Source organism: Rhodnius prolixus, unplaced genomic scaffold (assembly GCF_049639745.1).
Source record: "Rhodnius prolixus isolate KJV_2025 unplaced genomic scaffold, Rpr scaffold_2, whole genome shotgun sequence".
In the NCBI taxonomy this organism is placed as follows: Eukaryota; Metazoa; Arthropoda; class Insecta; order Hemiptera; family Reduviidae; genus Rhodnius; species Rhodnius prolixus.
The window spans coordinates 60,307,605-60,330,041 of NW_027411592.1; the positions used below are offsets into that span (position 1 = coordinate 60,307,605).

General features: G+C 35.5%; 1 protein-coding gene across 7 annotated transcripts in view; it reads right to left on the reverse strand.

The window, feature by feature from the left end:
• LOC141450082 (serine/threonine-protein phosphatase 4 regulatory subunit 1-like) overlaps positions 1–22,437 on the reverse strand; it is a 187,441-nt gene that overhangs the window by 9,922 nt on the left and 155,082 nt on the right. For 6 of the 7 annotated variants that reach the window (XM_074120123.1, XM_074120128.1, XM_074120125.1 and 3 more), the window contains 3 exons: positions 11,055–11,161; positions 6,103–6,251; positions 4,870–5,016 (listed from right to left, as the gene is read on the reverse strand). In XM_074120123.1, coding sequence (XP_073976224.1) covers positions 4,870–5,016; positions 6,103–6,251; positions 11,055–11,161 — 403 coding nt within the window. Of the gene's footprint in view, positions 1–4,869; positions 5,017–6,102; positions 6,252–11,054; positions 11,162–13,886; positions 14,393–22,437 lie in introns of those variants that run through there. The other variant, XM_074120126.1, reaches the window with a different exon arrangement.

Genomic DNA, 22,437 nt, shown 5'->3' on the forward strand with positions numbered 1-22,437 from the left:
CCCCACATGAAAAATCATTAATTTAAAAAACACATTAGCAAAAAAAATAATGGCAAACCGTTCACTATTTAAGTATCTCAAACTATATGAATTTCTAAATCAAAAAATATTTATAACTCACCACAAATTTCTTTTACTACAAATTAAGCACATTTTTTTTGTTGACAAACATTCTTAAATTAACATTAAATCATTAGATAAATATTATTACAATGTATATTTATACAAAAATAAACCTTTAAATTTTCTGGCTTTCCTTAAAGTTTTCCAGTAAAAAAAAAAAAAAGGAAAGTACAATCAGAAATCATAGCTTTTCAAGAAAATCGTAACTTCAAAAAACATGTTTAAAATTATGCAGCTATATCAATTTTGCACGCAACTTTCTTTAAAATTGCCAAAAGCTTATGCTAAACATTTACATTTTACAGTTAACATAGTCCAACACTAGAAAAAAAAAAAAATCTACAAAATTATAATATTATTAATCTAACTTAATATCCAATAAAATGTTATTGTATTAGATAAAAGTTTTAGAATCAAGAATTGTCACGAAATAAAAAAAATTTAGTCGTTATTTTTTTACGTCGCCAAAATTTCCAATTTTCGATCTTTGCTAATGTCTAACAATAAGTCGACCGAGTAGCGAATTCTATTTTTAACCCTACAAACATTGAACGACTAAAGAAGAAGCACCGATAAAACGTCAAGTCTTAAGGTTAAATTTTAAGTAGATAAGGTTAGTAAGTTCCCACTTCTGCTTGGTGAGAAGTGGAATCGAATCTAGTAAACACGATATTCTATTATCGATCTAATTTCAAAATGTTACCATCTCTGCACATAATTAAGAGTGGACCCATAACTTCTTGTACACAGATCTTCCAGTTTCAAGAAATATTAATAATTATAATGGAAGTTAAGGTCAAGTTTGAATCAGAAAAGAAAAATAGTTCAAAGTTCAAAACGCGATTAAAACTGAAGCAAAAATTATATTCACTCAAAAATCATGTTTTCTGCAGCCAATACTCCACCACCCTATGAATTAGACGAATCAGAACAAACCACGCACCATACCCTAAAGATGTGTTCCTGGCGAAGGCCGAAGTCAATGTATGGAGTGTAGTGGAAGAAGCAATTCTACTTTGAAAAAAAAAGCATAATGCTTGCATCAATGCAAGGGCATAATAACGTGATCAATATATAATTCACCTCAAAAATTTGGCTCCCACAAGGCAAAAAAGATGTCAAGTCATACTACAATACAAACTAGCACTACTACGGCAGAATGTTAGTATAAAATATACATATGTATAGGATCCCCTCAAAGACCCTAAAGAATTAGGGCTCCACCAAAAAAGCTGAGTATTTTAGTTAGTAACGAACGAGATGGACAAAAAATATACCGAAGACAACAACAACAATAAGTAAAGACTAGAAGCGAAAAACCAATCAACCGGAAATATGCCAGCACCAAAATTTCGAACTGAAGAAGGAAATGCAAGACTGGAATAAAGCGATGATGATTATCATTATCCCCCAACAATGATGCTGCCAGTGAGTTAGTATTATCCACTGATGATGTTATTGTAGGTGCATAGAACGAAGTGTCTCTTATGGATACCGCGTGTGTCGCCCTGAAAATTCTTACAAATCAATTAATTCTGCGACTCTCACTGACGTAAGTTGTTTCAGGAAAATGCCAATGCAACTCTTTGAAAACTCGGAAGTTAGAAGTATAAATAACGAATAATGATAATAATTTAATAATAAAAAAGAGCATTGTTAAGAAAATGTTCTGTACAAATATATGTTTAATTCAAACAATAAACTTTTTTTGAAAAAACATAATATAGATAAGAATGAGTAAACCCTAAGATTTTTCACCCAGACTCCAGCAGACTGCTTACAATTTCGAAGCTCATCAAAGTGGCTGTGATATGTCGATAAAAATAAAACGCATGTCACAACCACTTTGACATCTCCGCCATTGCAATATCTCTTTTATTTCCAAATTTTCTTCAGCCGAGATGATGATGCTGGATTCGATGCAACAATTTTTGATGATTCTGATGTGTGAAATACCCACGCCGGTGCTCATCAAAGCTGGCTGTGATAGGAATGGCATTTTCTTTTTTTTAAAAAAAAATGCACGTTTAACTCTATGACAAACCAGCTTTGATGCCACCGACACGGGCGTTATTATTATTTTTTTGTTTTTGAAATCAAGTAGTTCTGTAGAATTACATACATGTTAGGAGATCTCCTGGTCTTCATAATTCAAAAACTACAGATTTAATGGCTGCAGTAGAAGATTTGTTTCTAAGGAGTCCATGTTTCTTCTTCAATTTGTAATACAAATAATCCAGTCTGCGACAGAGATTCTTGCTTTGTCTAGGATGTCGTCAGTTGGACATGGGTCCGCATGAAAGACAAGGTAGTGAGATGTAGATCCTACTTACCCATCTCACTACCCATGTCTTTCATACGGGCAACCACATCTCTCTTGTACTCTACCAAGTTTTATTGTTTTTTTTCCTTTTTTAAACTATTTTTTATATCATTCCACTTGCCATTTTTCTATTTTCTTTATACTGCTTCTCTTGTTGCTATCTATTAATTCCTAAATAAAAATAAATTTATCTCTACAAAAAAAAAAAAAAAAATAACGTTCCATACACAAAATATTATAAAAAACTTGTTAAACAAATTAAATTAGATATGAATTTAAAATAAAATAATAATAACGGAAGTTGACTATTTGCAAAAATTATTTTTAGCTTATCAGTCTGTAAAATTCCACAATTTTTGCATGACTTTTCCTTTAAAATTTACGTAATTTCAGATTTCATAGAAATTTTTAAGGCGTCATAGATTAACAAATGTATATACATACATATAAAAAGTTTGACTCTTACTAGCAGAAATTTTTAATTATAATTGAAATGAGCGATCCCCGAACACAGATCTGGTTAAAAGCAATCTACACATAAGAAGCTTAAGCGTAATTCGTGAGAACCGTTTAAGAATTTGTTTTTTTAAACTCAAACATTTAAATTCTCCGAGTAAATGAAAATAAGTAGGAACGTACGTTAAGTTGAGATGTTTACTTTAATAGGGAAGAACGATCGTCCCTTCTATCAAATCTGTGGATAATTGCAGTATTTAGAAGGATCGAGAAGATTCTTCTGATCTCTGGACTCCTAATATTGACGCTTATGTAATCCCAGAATTAAACTACTGCACAATGATAAAAATTACATTCTAAGACTCAAGTCACCCAAGAGATTCTGAGCATTTGAATGAAAGCTCAATCACGTCAATATAATCTGTCCCCCAAACATCAGAAAAACTAGTCTCCCTGGGTCATGGGACTTTTCTCTAATGGTCCCAAGTGGTCTATGTTTGGTATAAACTAAATTATGTACTAGAGATACATAGTCTTCTAAAACTACGGTCTAACCAGTAGCCTAAGTGGTCTCAACACTGGTGCAAAATTTGAAGAAAGAAAAAAAAAACTTACAAGCTCCTGGAGGATTTCTGAGGGTGTTATTAATGATATAGAAATCTATTGTGAGCAGAGACTGAATAGGGTTGAACACAATAGATCTATGACCTAAAGTGAAAGAGCCCAAGGAGGGCAGAATAGATCCTTCTTCTAGGATAAATCATTTAAGGATAAAACGCCCCAAAAGAAATCTTTCGCAAAATACGTCCACTCATGCCTGTTTTTTTTTTTTTTTTTAATAAAAAAAGCTTTCTTATTTTCTGCAAAATTGTCATTATTACTTTACATAACATAAAAATACACACAGTGTAAAAATAAAATGCATATACAATCATTAATTTATGTAACATACATGTTAAAATTAATAATATTTCTATTTATAGCACAAAAAGACAAAATTTCATTCTTAAACATATGTTTTGTATTATGTATATTTACATAAAAAGTGAAAAAAAAAATTAATAATTCTGAAAATTACTGGCCCAATCATAAAACATTATTAAAATATTATCCAAGATATGGTTGCATGATTATTCATTTATAGTTTAAAAACTTGAAGATCTAGTTAACTATAAGTTAACTAAAAACTATTTAATTTTGGTACAAGAATGTACTAAAACCAAGTTAAAAAGAATGTAACCTGGAATTATATGAAAGCCATTTTTTTAGCCTAAATCTTTTGATTATATAAACGTTTCGGATAATAACCCTCATAAAAGAGCTAATCAGTTACAACTTTAAAAATGTTCGTCTTTGTCTGAACTATTAATCCAAAACTACTAAACTGTTAGGTTAAAATTCTTATTTTTTTTTACATTTTAAATTGAAACTATAATTTACTTAGATTCTAAAAAAAAAAAAACAAATTTATTAACTTTATCTGCTTCGTAAACTATTTCCCAATTTAAAGTATGATAATTGTCATTGTTACCAAAAAAATTCTTTAAAAACAAGAGCTCTATATACCAAAACAAATCAGTTTTATTTAGAGAAATTATTTATGCAAATAGATAAATATGGAATTTCTTACTTGGATTGGAGATTAAAGACAATAAGTGAATGCTGAGCAAGAATTTATACTTAAAAAAACTGACTAAAAACATAATTCCAAGAAACATAATTGACTAGTAAAATACATATTGTAAACATCATTGTAAAATTGAACGCAACCTGTACTACGAACTGAATTATAACCTTCCCAAAGGTTACCATACAACATCTACCACATGTTATTTGGTTTCTTATTTTGGGATTTATTAGGTTAATTTTATTTAAATAAATATGTAAAACTAACTACAGCTGGTAACAAAAAATAAATATAGTATTTTTATTATTCAAAAAAATGATTGCAATAATCTAATACATACAGTTAAAACAGCATTTGTATTTTCCGTATTGGTTGAATGTTGCATCCTCGCCTTAATCACAGGCCATATCCTTGTTTCTATATATTCAGCACCAATCAGACAATGTTCCAGCATTGTTAACAGAGCCGATTCAGCTATTTTAACCACCTGCGGGTGTTAACGGCAAAGAAAAAAACAAATATTAATATTAAAAATAAATATGTATACAAATTTATATAGTTATTTTTAAGCTAAGTTAAAGGTTCCTAAAATTTATTTGAAGCAATTAAAAATAACAAATTCTACTTCTATCATCTTTTTGTCTTAGACTGTCCAAAGTTTACATCCATGTTTTTATCAAGTTCTTGGGCACTGGAATTTTGTTAAGTGAATTAACTTGATACTAGTGCGTTTATTAGGACATTCCACGCCAGGTGTACCGTACATATTTTAGCAAGTTCTAGCAATCTATAGCATAAAAGTTCTAATTAAGAAAAATACTGCTCTTATAAGAATCTTTTCTGTGTAATTTTAGTGTCAGATCTCAATCCAAGCTCTGTTTATCAAAGCTTACCTTGTCTCTCTTTAGTTCTAATGCAGGCAATCAAATTGGAAAATGTCTACACTAATTTTTTTTTTTTTTTCAAATTAATTACCTACAACTTAATAGGTCTGCCATTAAATATGACTACGATGTTAAAACTGGCAATGTTGTGGGATGGCATTGCTATTTATGTCACTTCCTAGGATAGTGGATACAAGTACACGAATAGTAAATTCGTTCGGCACTGACTAGGTCAAGATAACTCCAATCAAAACTGAGGCTACTTTGCTCATCAAGTGTAAGCCAGCCTCAGAGGGGTTAGAGGTGAACCCACTATTAATAACTTGCGAATGAATCTTGACTAGAAACAAAAGTATACAAGGTCAGAAATATTTTTGGGTCACAGCAAAATATTGCTTAAAAAGTGCCGCCTTCAAAGAATGAAATAAAATTGCTGCAGTAAATAGGAAGAAATGCTTCAAAACCCTAGGAACAAAAAAAGTTCATCAGCTATCTCTCTATTCCACTATTAAGCCAGGTCCTTCTTGGCGCGTAACCTCCTTTAAGGTTTCACTCCTTTAGCTTCCCTCTGAACGATGCCTCTGCCAGCATCTTTTTTTTGAACAGCTAAACCAAGCTTTCACACTGGAAAATTGCTTAGTAAATATTCTTCTAAAAAAAAAAAAAGAAGAAAAAGTTCTTGTAATAACCTGTGTACTCTGTTCTGACAGTGATTCGGCGACTACTGGTAACAAATGCGATGAAATTAGGCTCTTCAGCTGTACATTGCTGGAATCTTCGCTGAGTAATAGGGCCATATGAGGTAGATATTCCAATATTTCGCATCTTACTTGGTGACCTAAAAAACGAACAATGAATAAACCATTAAAAGAAATAACTCTAGTATAGTTGATATTTGTAATTTTTGGATTTTATAAAGCCCCATAGACTAACAGGCGCCCATTAACTAGTCGCAACCTTTAAAAACCTTGCATTTCTATCATCCACAACAAATGCCCTTAAAACAACAAAGACAGATAGCGTGTGCAAAAAAAATCATTGGTTTAGGTTAGCCAACACCCAATTACTGGGCTCTTAAGGATGGGTTCTTTTATAACAATGAAATCTCTCTTCAGATAGTAGCGTAATGCTACTCAATTAACCTCTAGAAAAACACAAAATTTGAGTTCCTCTTTTATTTTATGCTTTCCGTTCAACTAACAGGAAATCAGAGCAAAAACTGTGGCTGCATAAAATGCAAATCCATTTTTCATACAATTCTATATTTAAAGCAAATATTTAATTTCTATCAGAACTTTATAGTACCTGATTAGACTAGCAAGGTGTAATGGGCACCAAACATCTGAAATATTAGAATTACAAGCTGGGATGCGTCCATCGAATTGATGCAAGCTGACTGAATACAGAAACCCAATCTTTTGAGTGTATCTGTGTGAGAATTACGGAGAATTTTCTGGTTGTTACTGGGTAGTACTGAATGGGTATTCGAGTGTGAACGAAAAATTATTTAAAGTCTCATTCCAATTAAATTTTTCATTTTCCTAAGATGAACACCAACTTTACAAAACTGATCACCTATTTCCTTACAATTTTGGTGTTCAAAATGGGATTTTTTAGGAATGATAATTTTCAGTGCTAACTATTGGACAGATTTCTTATCTACGAGTTAGCCTTGTGTAGTATTCGGCAAGACCATTTACGGTGGTGGATGTTTTGAAAGGAAGGTGTACTACGAAGTGATGGAGGAACATGAACACCCATAAGTGGAGGTTATATACTCTGTTGTGGTTACAATCATGTGGCTGTAAAGGCGCCTACGCCTTCTTGATGAATTTTGATTCATCTTTTCCGCTCTTAAAGCGTTAATTTAAGTCCGAAATCCGCAGCCCTACGTGTCTACATGGAACAGAGTATTACTTACTCCATTAGTAATCAATCTGAAGATCCCTGGTGTATACCTGAAGACTTATCCAGACCCTTAAAAGTGGCATTCATGGAAGTGATTAATTAACCTACTTGGATACAGTGACTCCCAAGACAATAGCCCACACTTCCCCAGTCACATCCTCTAGTTTGTAGCTTGCAGTGGATTTCGCTCTAGGCGAACCTACCTCTGACGAATGCAACACAAACAAACAGATACTAGAGGCAGTTCTCATCCACGTGACAAAGTCAGCATAGGCGCCCTGAATCGATAAGCCCCACCCTTTGGAATTATTTCCAAAATCTACCAAAAAAAACCATCAAGCCTTGATTGAGTCTGGTTGGTTCATTCCAGTCAAGATGATGCTGGTTGAGGTCTGCAGCCAGTTACCAGGTGAAGTTGGTAGTGAAAACCATTTACTTTGAATCCTCAGAGATTAGTGTGCCAATGGAATCCCTCAGAACATCCTATCCCATCGTCCATCCTAATGGTCCTCTCCCAAACTAGCTCAAATTTAGGTACAGGTACAGACCACCTTGTACCAAAATATTAGTCCCTACTAACTATCTCAATGCCGCGAAGTGAACATGAAGCGCAAAGATTGGGCAATCAAGAGTCTTAGTTACTTCCGTCAGATGTGTATTAGGAGTTTTTGAGTAGAATCGCTTGACAGGTGTACTCAGAAAAAGTCTGATTTTAAGAAAGATTTTGAAGTAGGTAGCATCTTAAGGGTTGTTTTCTTAATCATTCACTCATCTTAGGGACAAATAAACTTCATCACAACACTTCTAACTTTACACAAACAATCATCTCTACACATTCCTTCTAAGGAATAATCAAATTACTAGGAGATAACGAGAGAACACCCACACCTTACAGCAATTCTAACCTGCTAACTCATTTTCTTCAATCTCCAAATTGTTCTATATTTCTTTTTCAGATTTTTGTTTTTGTTTTAGTGAACTTCTCCAAGAATATATCCTCAAATTTGAAATACACATATTGCATTCATAGTCCCAAAGGAAAAAAGTCCTAAAACTTTCATTTGAATCACTTTCTCAGAAATAATCGATTTAGGGCAAACCTTTCTAAGAGTGGGATGGCAATATTTTCCTCTGAAGTCACACACTGGGTATGACGTATGGCCTCAATTACATCGAATAAAAACTACTAGGAATTATGCAAGTAAAAGTGACTTACACTCTTTACTAAGGTATTTACGATCGAGGTAAAATTTTTGATAATCCAGTTTTTAGAGTAAATATTCGTTTTCAGTTTTCCTGAGTCTGGAAAAATGGTTTGATTGTATGTGTGTGTGCGCGCAAAAACAAAATATCACCTAAGGGGGGAAAAATCGAAGGAAACTGACAACCCTGCGACCAGAAGTCCCTGCTGTCCCGGAAGTACCACTTTATTTAGAGTTTTTTCCCCATTTTTTTTCTTTCTTCCGTAAATTGCTTTTTTTAAATTTCCTATTAACTATGCACAGAGGGGGTGGGTGGTGGCCATGAGCATCCCTCTAATGGACCATTTCAGTGTAATTTCTGATTTCCGCCGTACGTGTCATAAATTAGGGGGAAATGTCACTATTCAGATTTCTCTATTTTTTAAGGTTTTCTCACAGATAACTCGTAACGATTTTCTTTATAAAACTTATTTTTCTCATTAACTTGAATTTGAGAGAAAAATTTTCCAACATCATTATGGTTTAATAGGAATTTTAAGACCGGAAATGGATATTCTTTTAGTTTTTAAGAAGGCTATGTGAGTGTTCACACTAAATATTTTGTTTTGTTCTGCTCTGGATATTGGCAGATGATATGGACTGTAGAGAGAGAAGGTAGAAGAACAAGGTGAAGGAAGAGGAAGAGATTGGGATGACCGTGAGTGAGCAAAAAGGCTGGCTGTGGGGGAGATACGGGCGGGACGGCTATACGTACCGTTGTGAGCCGGTATGTGTTTGGCTGCTCGTAGTCGTTCGTAGTATTTGTAGTAATATGTTTGGGGGACTTTGAATGGGAAGAAGTGTAGAGCTCTAGAAAGGAGTGGGGAGTTGGCGCAGCAGCAGCAACAACGACGACGACGTCGTCGTCGACGGCGGTGGCTACATAGCTAGAGGGCCACACTGAAGATGGGACTGGCGCGCGTACTGGTTAGAATCAAGCGGGCCAAAGAGGAGTGGGGTGTTTGTCGGCTACGATCAATAACTCTCTCGTGAGAGAGGGCTATATAACTACGCCCCTCTATAACTCCTCGTCTCTCCGACACTGTTATTTCCACATAAGCTTCCTAACAGGGAACATTGCTCTCTCTACCCATATATGTGTGTATGAATGTTCTTCAATTCCACTTGTAACACACAAGAGGCCTGTGTATGCAATCATATCTTTCAATAACAACATTCCAAAATATTATCGCAAGAATTTTTTTAACCTCTTCCAACTAGTCAAAAACTCCTTTATTTTTTTTTAAGTTCACCATTCGTTTAAACTTGGGACTTTTTTTTTAAAAAATAAAAAAAAACTTAGCGTATAACGGTGACATATATTGATTGTAACGGCGTGGTCTTAGGCCGGATGTATGTGTGAGGTATGAGAGACGAGAGTATAGCTAACTGGATTCTTCTCGCAGAGAGAAACGGCTCTCGGCATGTCAGGAATGTAGAAATGTGAGGTCCTATACTAATACTTCCAACACCAGAGCTAGGCGTCCTACTGCTCATGGCCCCAAGCAATCACTAATACACTCACAAATCTTTTCTACCTTATATTACTCAATTGAGCAGTATAGCAAGATGAAGAGGAAAGAGAAGGAAGACTAAGAATTTGAATGAAACTTTATTATTTCTTAGCTTCTTTTTTATAAGAAAAGACGATCACAATAACAAGAAAACGAAAACACACGAACCTCAGAGCCGTGTGTTCTACAATGCACACAAGTTTTGTAACTACTGCACTACATACAACATCTCTCTCCCGCCTGGCTTTGTGTGAGACAGTCTCTCTCTCACACACTTATACATAGCAAATATACGGACACAGACATTCACAATAACACTACTACTACTAACAAACAGCCACCAAGACTATTTGACCCCTGACTGTGTGACGTCACGTCCGGCCGGCACTCCCCCACCATAGTACATTTTCATTGCTCTTTCTCTCCCTTCTCAGTGAGTGAGCAACCGACAGACGTACTGAGTGTGAGATCAGTGTACTCTATAGGGCGTGGCTACTTTTAATAAATGTGTTACTTTTTTTTTTTTTTTATTATTTAGTTTATTTAAATGAATTTTAATGATTTTTTTTGTTCTTCTTAAGAAAAAAAGACGAACAAAAATAAATTTAATAATAATTAACCCACAGAAATTAAAATTACAGCTATCCCACATTTTTTGGTGTTTACTTTTTCTCCTTCAATATACTTCTTCATAAACACAATCCCTCCCCTGCCACAAAGCACACATATACACGCACATTTCTTATTATTGTAGCTTACACACAAGCGGAAGTGTAAATATAGATAGCACGTGTTCTGTTACAATTTCCTGTCTGGGGGAAAAACTGCCTGTATTATAACAACCGTGCCTTAACAACAAATTATAGAGAAATCTTAATAATTTTCAAAAACTAAATTCTATTTATTTATTTATTTTTTATAATAATAGTAATTGTCTTCAATCTACAAAATGATTATTCTAATAAATGAAATTCTTACCGCTTGTATAAGCAGCTGCTGTGAACTGTTCTAAAAATGCTGCAGCCTTGTGTGGTACACCGGCAACAGCTCTTAAATTCTCTAAACCTGTTCGACCAATCAGATGCCTGTAAGCAACAATACCAGAAATTGGATTTAAATTGTAAAACAAGAAAAACGAGAAAATTAAATTTCATATTCCATACACAATTTTCCAGGAAAAACGATATAACCATTGGAGAGTTAAGGTAGGTCAAGGATACAGCGATCCTCTGTATCCCTTTTTTTTTAATGAAATACCTGTGCACAATAGAAAGCCTTCTAGGATACTGAAAACTGTTTTAAGATGAATAATACACGGACAATCTGATGATTTAACACAAAGTACAAACACTAAAAAAGACGAGATTCATGATTACCACGTCAAAAATTCTAACTCTAATGATGTGTCTCAAAAAATGGAAAATTTTTGCTTTTAAAGAAAGTTTTAATCTTAAAAAATGAGTCCACCCTAAAGGCTATTCATGCCATCAAGTTGTTTTTAATTTTTATACTAAAATTTAAATTTTAAAATAACCTAATTCTAAATTGAAATTTTACAGTTAAATTCTTAAAACCAAGATTTTTGTAAAATATAAAAAAATATTCGTTAGATACTCTATATATAAAAGAAAATTATTCTAATTAAGTCTTTCAAGAACTTGAATTTTCTTAAATTTATGTGAGAAAATTCTTGCTTGAATCGTGAATTTCACAATTTAACATAATTTTTAAAACTAAGTCTGTTGAATTAAAAAATAAGTCTCAATATTTTGCAAACATTACAGAATACTTTTTGGTAATTTTTCTTTTTTCTTAATTTAAGAGGAGAATGTATTTATTTCTTCAAGATTTTTTATCGAATTTATATATCGATTAAATTTTATGATTGTTAGAATCAATAAGTGAAGTAGTAACAGTTAAAGAGTATTGTATAGTAAGTTGTAAAGGAATGTGTACAGTTTCACATATATATAAATTTACACACACACACACACAAATATGTGTTATTGCCGAGTGAGAGAGAAAGCCCGCGCGCGCGGGAGAGAAAGAGAGAGAGGTTTTTTTTAGGCGGGACGAACGACATCGACGACGGTCCGTAGCTCTGGCAAAGTTGATTGGCCTCCAAGAGCTGCAGACAGATGTTTATACGGACAGACCGGAAGGGAGGGACTCTCTCTCACACTCGCTCTCGCTCCTTCTCATTCCTTACACTCTCACATATACACTGGAACATGCACATGTATACACAATACTCACAGAGGGGACCTATTTCCGGTTACAACTAAACTAACATCCAAGGGCACTTCATGAGAGTTCTTATTATTTTTTTTTACCAACTCTTATGTGATATTTTATTAATATTATTATTGGAATTAACTAATTTATTTTTTTTAAAATATCGTGAAATTATTCTAAGCAAAAAGGAATAGAAAAAAATTGAACTGCACTTTTCCCCTTAAAATATAAAATCATCCCCCTCCACAAAAAAAAGAAAAACACCCTTTTCCTATTTATTAAAAAAAAAAAAATAGGGTGGAAATTTTACTCGGAAGTTAATATCTCTGTATAAAGGGAAAAGCCAAGATGGCCGCGCCTATTTCCGATCATCTTCTGAGAAACATGGGGTGTAGTACTTATGGGTTACTTCCTAATTAATTAAAACAAAATTTGAATTTTGTTCGGCTCGCAAAGAATCAGAAAATTTCTTAGAAGGAGCTGTATTATAGTTAAAAAAAGGGTATATTTACACATTTCGGTATTTCCGGTCGAGCTATATAAAAGAAGAGCACGCTGTCTGTGTTTATAATACTAAATAATAGAATTGCCCAATTTTGTTTCCATAAGAAATTAAACTTAGGATGGATGATTTGCGAGGAATCGGTCAAATAATCATATTTATTATTTATACATTATATAATTATTTGACCGATTCCTAGCAAATCATCCATCCTAAGTTTAACAATTTACGGTCACGAAACCAATATATTCATAAGAAATTAACCACAGAAACAGGACGTTTACAAATTAATTTTAAGAATTAAAAAAAACGTGAACGAAAATATTTTTCAATTAATAAAATTTTAAGCTTTTCTCTTTATTTAAACTCAACAAAGTTTTATAGAGTGAGTTAAAAAAAAAAACACGTGCTCTCTCAGTAGCTTATAAAAAAGAAAAAGGAAAAAAAAAAAAAATTAGATAAATAAGGCGCTAAAAAAAAAAAATAAATAAATAAAATGGCGGAGCATGGGAACGAACCCACAAAGCACGCTTTGTACTATAATCCAATAGTATATATCGTGGAGAATAAGTTAGGGTTAGAAAGAAAGAGTACGAAGAGAGAGAGAGAGAAAAAAAGAATTTTTCAGATGGGGGGATTTGCTGCGATGAGTAGTTTTTACCCCATGTTGTTGAGAGGGGTAAAAGTTTTCTGTCCGTTCAAATAGAAAGGGCCGCCGCACACACTAAGCAGGGGAAATGAGAAATTTCGGCAATAATCCTATTTCTAAGCGCGCCCTATATTATTGGTGGAGTGCGTGAGACAAGTATTCCAAACATTTCATTCAAAGCTGGTCGCCCCCACCCCCCAGTGTGTTACAAACTAAAACGAGTTTTACAATATTTTTTTTTTTTTGAAATGTGGAAGTGGGGGGGAAATCAATTATATAATAATCCCAAAATCCCTACTATTGCGGGCGAAACAAAAAAAAATGGGACGTGTGAACAAAAAATGAATTCTAAAATAGTTTTTACCAAGGAATTTAGGGGATAGAATAGAGAATAGAAAAAAAAAAAAGCCGGCGAGAAACTCACCTCGTGGTAGCTAACCGGCGATGGTGACGACTCTCCATTAGGGTGGAACCATTCTATAACACTACACATCTTTTCTTTTTTTCTTCTCAAAAATCCACAAATTCACAAACAAATCTTATTATGACGAAGTACAAAGAACAACACTAATTGCCACAAAATAAAATTAAATAAAAATCACTTTAAAAAAACACTTTTTAGACTGGGGCCCAACACACATTGTTTTACAAAATAACAAACACAGAACAATTTCAGAATTCTTCTTTTCAGGCGGAGCTGCTTGATTTTTTGTAATTAAATAAAATAAAACATAGTTTACTATTTACTTTTATATCAACTTTTAAAAAAAAGAACTTTGAAACAAGCATGTAAACTACTGCAGAATGAGAATTTCAACCACACACAACACAGAAGAACGATGCGACCGGCTGTAGAGTCCCGATGGAAATGGCCGCCTGAAAGCATGACTGCTAGCGCTGACGGCGTGGTCACGACCGTTACACCAACTAATCACACACTGTGGACCAGGTGCCCCCCCCTCCGCCAACACCACCGCCGCGCCTGAAATAGAAGAGGGTGGCAATAGTGGGGAGGGCCGCCTTTAGTGCGTTTCAGTGCCAAAGTGATGCGCCACTTTTACTTCGCCACAAACTAAACACACACACACACAGACAATAGAAAAGGAAAAAAAAAGATTTCATATTTTCCTGCTCTCTCTTTAGAAACACAGTGACAAGTAGAATCTCGTGTTGTTGTTACGTACAACTTACAAACTACACTACTACAAATACCGTAATCATCACAACAGTGATGATAGCCACTTCTCGTAGTGCTGTATCTTACCTTTTTTTATTTTACTACCCACTTGTACAACCAGATGAGCCAACCTATACCTACACTCCAAGATGCTGTCTTCTGTGTACTATCCAAATCTGTGCTAAACAATTTCTATTATCATCTAATATGTGGTGTCTACAAAGAACATTTAATTTAACGAGGGAAGTGCCCACCCAGAGGTAAGACTCTCCTCAAATTCTGTTCTACTTTTTACTGCTTCTAGGTTGAAAATAAATGGACTATATTTTGGGAGGGGGCTTCGACTGAATAGAGTCTCAAGAAGGCCGTAGCAAAAATGATAATAACACGAAACAGTTCTAAAGAGCATCTTGATAAAACTTCTTTTTTTTTTAGGGGTGTTGTTTCCAGAATTTGCAAAAGAAAATAAGACACCACGCTTATAGTAGATAAGTTTGGCAACACTTAGGAGGCCAAAATTTTGAACACGTCAAACAATTTTTTTCATGTTTTAACAAGTTCTTAGTGTGCTTAGTTAAAAATCATCTGAAAATCAACTAATTTATACCAAATTAATTCTGAAGAAAACTTCTTGTGAGGTTTCTACGCTACATTTTATTTTGTTTTATGTCATAAGATTGGAGTAGAAGGGAGTTTCACTTCTTTGAATTGTTTATAGACAAAAATACTTTGGTAATTGCCTAAACCTACTAACTTACTAAGTAACTTAGTGAAGAAGTGCCAATTTTGACGATCATAACGTAAACAAGACCCAGGTGTATTCTACATAATTTATTTCTAGAAAGTAATTAGGAGCAAAAGTTTCACGTTATGATGAGGTGGATCCTTAGCCGAACTCTGCCTTGCACAGAAGGTATGTCTTGGCGTCTATAATCAATCCACTATAAACTATCGCAACTTCATTCTTCACAAGATTGGTTATAAAACCCCAGGAAAACTGTACTATTACATATTTAACTACTAGAAAAGTTTCTGGTTGTATTGATATGGTCGCTATTTATACTTTTCTTTAATAAGCTGTAAGAAAAAGACCGTCTGTCGAATGGGATTTTCAAGAATCTAGGCGCCTTCCCTGCGTGCATCTCCAGAGGCCCTAACACCAGGGTCTTCGTCGCAGCTGACGACCTTCTTCTAATTAATTTTTCTTTGGTGACCAGCCGTTTAAGTGTGCCTCCATTAAAAAACCTCAAAAGTTTAGCAAACGTTTTGATTCTTATTCTTAGTTATTACTCAGTTAAGACCAGAAAGAAACAAGCTGTCGTTAGTACAAAGATTATTGTACGGACTATTGAAGCGATTTCCCAGATGAAGCCTAGCCGACTAGAGTAACCAAGCCATGGTTCCTAGGTACGAGCAATTTATTGAAGTTTCGCACTATTTATAAACATTCACAAGAACGGAAAAGTCAGTTTCCCGGACACGAACGCAATGTACAGAATTTCTTCAACCATTAATTAAATTTGAAAACAAAAGTTAATAAAAGAAAACTGTGGCCGGAAGCCAAGAATTTAGTGACTTCAAATTTTCCTAATCAAGCAAGAAAACGGAAATTTTTTTCTGTTCCAAATTTAAGAGATAGTGGATACAACAATGGAGGTCGAATTGCAATATTGAATTTCTCTTCTCAATAAAGTATTAACTACTATTGCGCTCTAATTCTCTCTCTCACTCTCTCTCTCCAATTCAGTTGTAAACAAAACAATGAATCGCATATTTGACGTAAGCAAACTATATTAATACGATGGATATAATGTGATCGTTGTCTTGCAGTTATTGAAGGGGCACTTTTAGGAGGGAGGCCGCTAACTGGATCTAGTCACCAGTTCTGTTTAATAAAGATTTAAATAAATAAATGCTGCGACCAAAATAACCGACACGGAAAATTCTTTTCACTTCCTGTTCTTCGGTTCTATCCGCCAAATTTCCCCATATCTAGGATTATTTTTGGGAAATACTTACGATCCTGCCAGTTGTTCTTAGAAGGTGTAAGTACTCAACAAGCTCCTTAGGAACTTAAAGAACAGGAAAAATCCTGTACGAATACCTCACAGGACCTAATAGATCGGAAATTTTCTTTTTTGGTGAGAAGGATAGATCCTCACAAGCAACAGGTTACATAGGAATTCTGGCCATGCTCGCAGAAAATGGGTTACAGATGAACTGCACATTACTTTACGCATAAGATCATCTTATTATCATAAAAGATAACAATGAACCACCTGTCCTCAGCAAATGGAGGCAGCCGATCTGGAAGGCTTGGAAGGACGTAGGAGAAGAGTAAGAAAAAAAAAAAAAGAAAGGAATATGGTTACTGTTTGAAGTTGCACATGGAAACGGAGCAATATTGTCCACCAAGAGCCTGTGTCTAACTTTAAAGTCACCCTTTCAGATTTCCTAGAAAAATGGGTGACTTTCTAAAGGAGATCTGAATCGGAGGAGGGGGAGATTGGTCCCACAGGGATATATCCTATCCTCCAGGAGATGAAACAACTCACCAGGTTGGGTTTTCTAGGGGAGTTTATAGAAGTGGGGAGTGCCAGCTCGCTGGTTCAAACTATCCTCTAAATCCTTCCTTATTCTACACAGAAAGTTTTGCCAAACTATTTTCGCTCCAATCAGGTAACAGCCTCGGCTCTCCAAGAGAAAGCTGCAGCAGATTTTAACTGGGGATTGTTTATCTCCTCTCTATCAACAAAAAAAAAAAATAAATAAATAAAAACCTCCCTAATCAGAAAGAAAGCTCTCCCTAATTAAATAGAGAGAATTCAAGGTAGTGTATATTCCTCTAACTTGGGAAAAAAATAAGCAGGTTGAAGTGGTAAGTCCCGAGAAGAGTAGATATTCGGCAGATAAGGGACTAACTATTCCCTAGTGCAACTCACTTCGCTGCCGAGGGGGCTGCCGTCTTCAAATTAAAGAAACCAGTCTCAACGAGAACTGGGTGCATGGGGTTCACTTTAACTAAATACATGATAAAATAAATAATACATTTTCATGAACTAAAAAATAGCAAAGTGAGATCGGAAAGAAGTAGATCTAAAAAAGAGGACGAACTGCTTACAGAGGAACAATGTGGAATGGAAATTTAGGGAAGAGTTTTGCGGTGGACATGTAGAGGATTCTTCCAACTCTTTGCCAAAACCTTTAGTGTTGGTGGCGCTAATACTTTGGAGAAAGTGGTTGAACGCATGGCGTGGCGTGCAGTGCGTACAAGTGCTTTAGAAAGAGAGAGTCTGTGGACAAGGAAGATGATGCTGATACGGGGGCGGTGTAGGGGATGACCTTAACAGTGAGAGATGTACGGGCTGTGGAAGATGTGGCAGAGTAGGCGTTCAAGAGGGGAGAAGGGAGGCAAACTGCCGCCTCCGGTCGATAGGAGGCGTGGCCGGCGCTACCCTCCGAACCAGCGGAAGATCAGCACCATCCTAAGCACCCACATACGCTCACCCACGATCTCCTACTACGTCACACTGCTAGAGAGTATTCTCTCTTCACAATATTACAAAGATGATGCCACCAAAAAAAAAAAAAACAGGGAAACCTTTCACAATATAACTTAATCACAAAAAGAAAAGTTAATAAAATTACTTGGTAAAACTATGTAGAACTAATATAACAGAGACAATGTCCCGCATTCCCTGATGATGAGATGCGAGTAACACCAAGATCACCCGCTCCTCCAGCCATCTACAAGAAAAGGAAATTCACTTTCATTGAACGGAAAACTTATTGCTTTGCCCAGTCATTCATAAATCTTACCAACTTCTTACGTCTGAGTCCCCCCTCGCCTCGTATGGCTAATTACAAGCGCTCGTCGTAAAGCAACCATCTCCTTCTATAAAGTTAAGAGCTTTAGTTTCTTCATTAAAAGGAATTATCGCGCCCTTATCCTAAAGTTTAAAAGGATAAACTGCTGAAAATTTGGTAGGGGTCCACAGGGCTAGATAATATCGCTGATTTTATCACAAGTAGTACACTTTTTCTCTTTTTTGTTTTCTATTTCTCGGTTTCGGATTTTCATTCATGATCAGAGGCTGATTCGTTATTAAGGAATAAGAATTGTTACGCCAAGCATATTTCTGTCACTCGTCGACTAAATCCATCTATATAAGTAGGCTACCAAATCACTAACAAAAAAATGATACAATGGGGAGCAATTTGATACCACTTAGTGGAGAATACCGCTAGGTTTTCCTATCATTTCCTTGCTCCAAGTAAAAATATATATATATATTTCGAGGAAAAACCATTTTTTTCAAACTCAAAGGTCCACAAAATGAATATATCTGATGAAAATCAAAATCGAAGAAAATGCATGAAAAGAATCGATAATCCGAATGGTCAATCTTGCCTTGCTTGATAAATTTCATTATAGCAATGAACTTTGCCGCCAGCTTCAATCCTTAAGGAGTTCATCCACCATACCGGCGACAAAGGAAATATATTAGGCAATATCACAGAAGATTGTGCAGATTGTGTCATGTGGATGAAAAGGAAACGGTCTCTCTCATTTGCTGTTTGAGTGATTGCGCTATGAAACCTTTGGATCTTTGAGACTATCTTAAAGGAGATAGTAGCGCAAAAAGAACTAGTAGGAGTATAAGGACTCCTCCAACTCTTTTTTAGTAGGGGAGGTTTCATCTACTAGATCCAAAGGGGATAAAGCACAATAAGCCTCTTTTGGCCCGTGGGGCGTAGGTCCCCCCCCCCCTGATAATCTAATCTAATCTAAACATCAAAAACCTCAAGTTCTCTTCAGATACCTTCCAGATTCCTCAATCATTAAATCAGCCGGCATTTATAGCAAGAACAAAGCGAATTCCGTCGATTCATGTGTGCCCTTGCAACAAGTGAACGAGAGGAGAAGACTTCTTAGAAGCAGCCCCGTTTCCACGAAGCCAGGTACAAAAAACGACGAACGAAAACAACGTCACACAGTGAAATTGGTTATAAAGAAAAAAACAAAGAACAGACATATGACTCGCTGGTTTGGAAATAACCCACTATTTTGGATATTAGTATTGGTTCGGAAGACCAATTGGTACCATGATTTGCTGCGGATTCGATAGTCTCCCGAAAGATGGGTGTTGTTTCCTGGAAACTTTAGCTTTATACACGAAACACGCGTCACAGAATATTTTCTTTAAAAAACCTACATTTTTGGACCCGGGGTCCAATTATCACGACCACAATTTTTCTCTAGCTAGAAGTGATAGGAAAACTGATAATACCAAAAAAGGGCTGGGTCTTAGCATACAAGATTCCCTCGCTGAGATCTCCGAATTCGAATCCAGCTGTTGGCCCGTAGATTTTCCCTTCCTAGCTCCCTGTCTGAAGATGCGACAGTGTTGTCTACAACGAGAGAACACTGTCCGGAGCCCTGACAAAAGTTCCGGGTGCCAATAACCTCAGTTTTAGAAAAAAAACATAAAAGTTCATTATTGCTACACAGAATCTAAAAAAAATATAGTATTCAAGTGGAAGACAAATTTGAATTGCATCATTAAAATGCAGCATCGTTCATAACAACTAGAATCTTATACCACTGGCATAATCGCTCTACAGAAAATTATATATATGAATGTAGTTATAAGGCCGATATGCAGCAGCTTCACTGCACTCTGTTCGTGCTTTTGGATGGCGGCCAGAAATTAATGCATACAACCCTACTGGCCAACTGCATTTTAATATACCCTCAGGATGCAATAAACTATATAAATATAAGCATTACAATTGTAGACGTCGGACTACAGTATATCGACCTTATTGCATTTATAACTAAGCAAGTCTTCTTGCCTTGATAACTAACGCTTAATTACTTGATAATCAGATGTATTTTCCTAATTAGTTTATAAGAAATGAGTTCTTGCAGTACTTTATCAAGTCTCCAATGAATCTTTTAAAAGATTTTGACGGATCTAAAAATGTCTTTACCCATCTTATGAAGCCTGCAATGACCTTGGAAGAAGCTTATCAGCATAAGAGAGGCCTAAATGACCGGAAGTTACTATTTCTTAATCCAGGGTCAACTTTGTTTTTTGTTTTTTTTTGGCATTGCCTGTCGCCATACAGCCAGCATCGTCTAGGTGCTTATCACTAGAATATCACTCACTCTTCATTCTTACTTATAAATACAGTCGCTTCACACATTCATCCCTCTACTATATACAAACTATTTACATACAAACTTACAGCTAATGGATGGATCAGTACTCTATGCTCCTGCCATCCTTATAACTTAACCGAAATTAAAATCACGTAATCCTTCTCTAATCATTTTCTTGCATCCATTCTAATCGGCTCTAACTTTGAAAATATATTCATATTTCTTTGCTAGCTCAACTTCTTTCAGCCCTTGGTTTTGGGGGGGGGGGATTAAGAGAGATTTTTTTGTATTTTTCGAACATGGAGAGGACCCAGGTCCGCTAAGGCAGCGCAGTGTAGAGGCTTACAGTACCAGCCTATGATGGGTACAGTAAGGTAAATCCTCCCTTTCTTACAAGGTCCAGCATCTTTCCCCCACTACTCATCAATGCGACACGATCTCTGGGCCGCAGAGAGAGAACCAACTATCTCACACACAAATAAACGCATTCAAACAGGATATGGAGAAACCATTTCCTCTCCATCACACCACTTCCCGGTCGGGGGGGCAAAGCCTGCCCCCCCCAAAAAAAAGGTTTCCGAGTCATACGATATTTTTCTTCAAATTGCAAACATCTAAGTCACAGTTGATTCCAGCACCGGATATCACCCATAAATGTAACCCTACAGCGGATCCTATTACAACTTCTATGATCAAAAAGAAATTTCCTAGAAAAATTATAAATCTATGCGGATACGACGTATGCAGAAAGTTTCACAGAAATTGTGGGAGCCATTTTCTAGAAAATCCCAATGATAAAAAAAAAAAAATCCCCAAGTAAAAACAGGAATTGTGGGCATCCCTTAATGACGTCTAACTTGAAATTGCTGGAATAATACTGGAGTAACCATTGATTCACACAAACACACGCGCAGAGAGGGAAGAACTAAATTGTAAATGAATAAATAAATAAAATCACAATCACAGAACTGCAAACGGATATTTCCGGTAAGGGTGGGGGGAAACCCCAAAAAATCTAAAATCTGCACGACTGCATTTCCTTGCAGTGCAGGAAATGGTGGAAAAAAAGGAAGTAAAAAATACGAATGTTTTGAAAGTGAATGAAGGCAAAAGGGGTGATTGTTAATGAAACAAAAAAAGAGACGCAAGGCAATAGGAGAGGGGGGAAAGCAGCTTTATTAGCGACAAGGCCAAAGAAAGCAGAGAACACACTAGCGGCGATATATGGGCGGCAGGAGAGACGGAAATCAATGCAGACGTCAAATACTCAGCCACTTCCTTTCTCAGGACAGTTGCTTGCGTCATAACTAACGACCAAGATGGTCGCAACTTATTGGGTGACACTAAAAAAAAAAAACTAAAACAATTATTTAAATAAAACTGCCAGATCTGGGTAAGTGTTCTCTGTAACGGAAGTTTTAGAGGAAATCATCGCGTCCAGTTTTCGCAAAATTGCCAAAAAAAATGGACTAATGATTCTTATTTCTCGCTTAAATATTTGCATTAAATTTCATTTAATCTTTAAGTAACAGGACCGCACATGAAGCCAAAATGGCGCATGGTTCTTAACCAGTTAAGCGTGGATTTTTTTTTTTTTTTTTTAAACCACAGTGGTGCGGAATTAAAATCGTG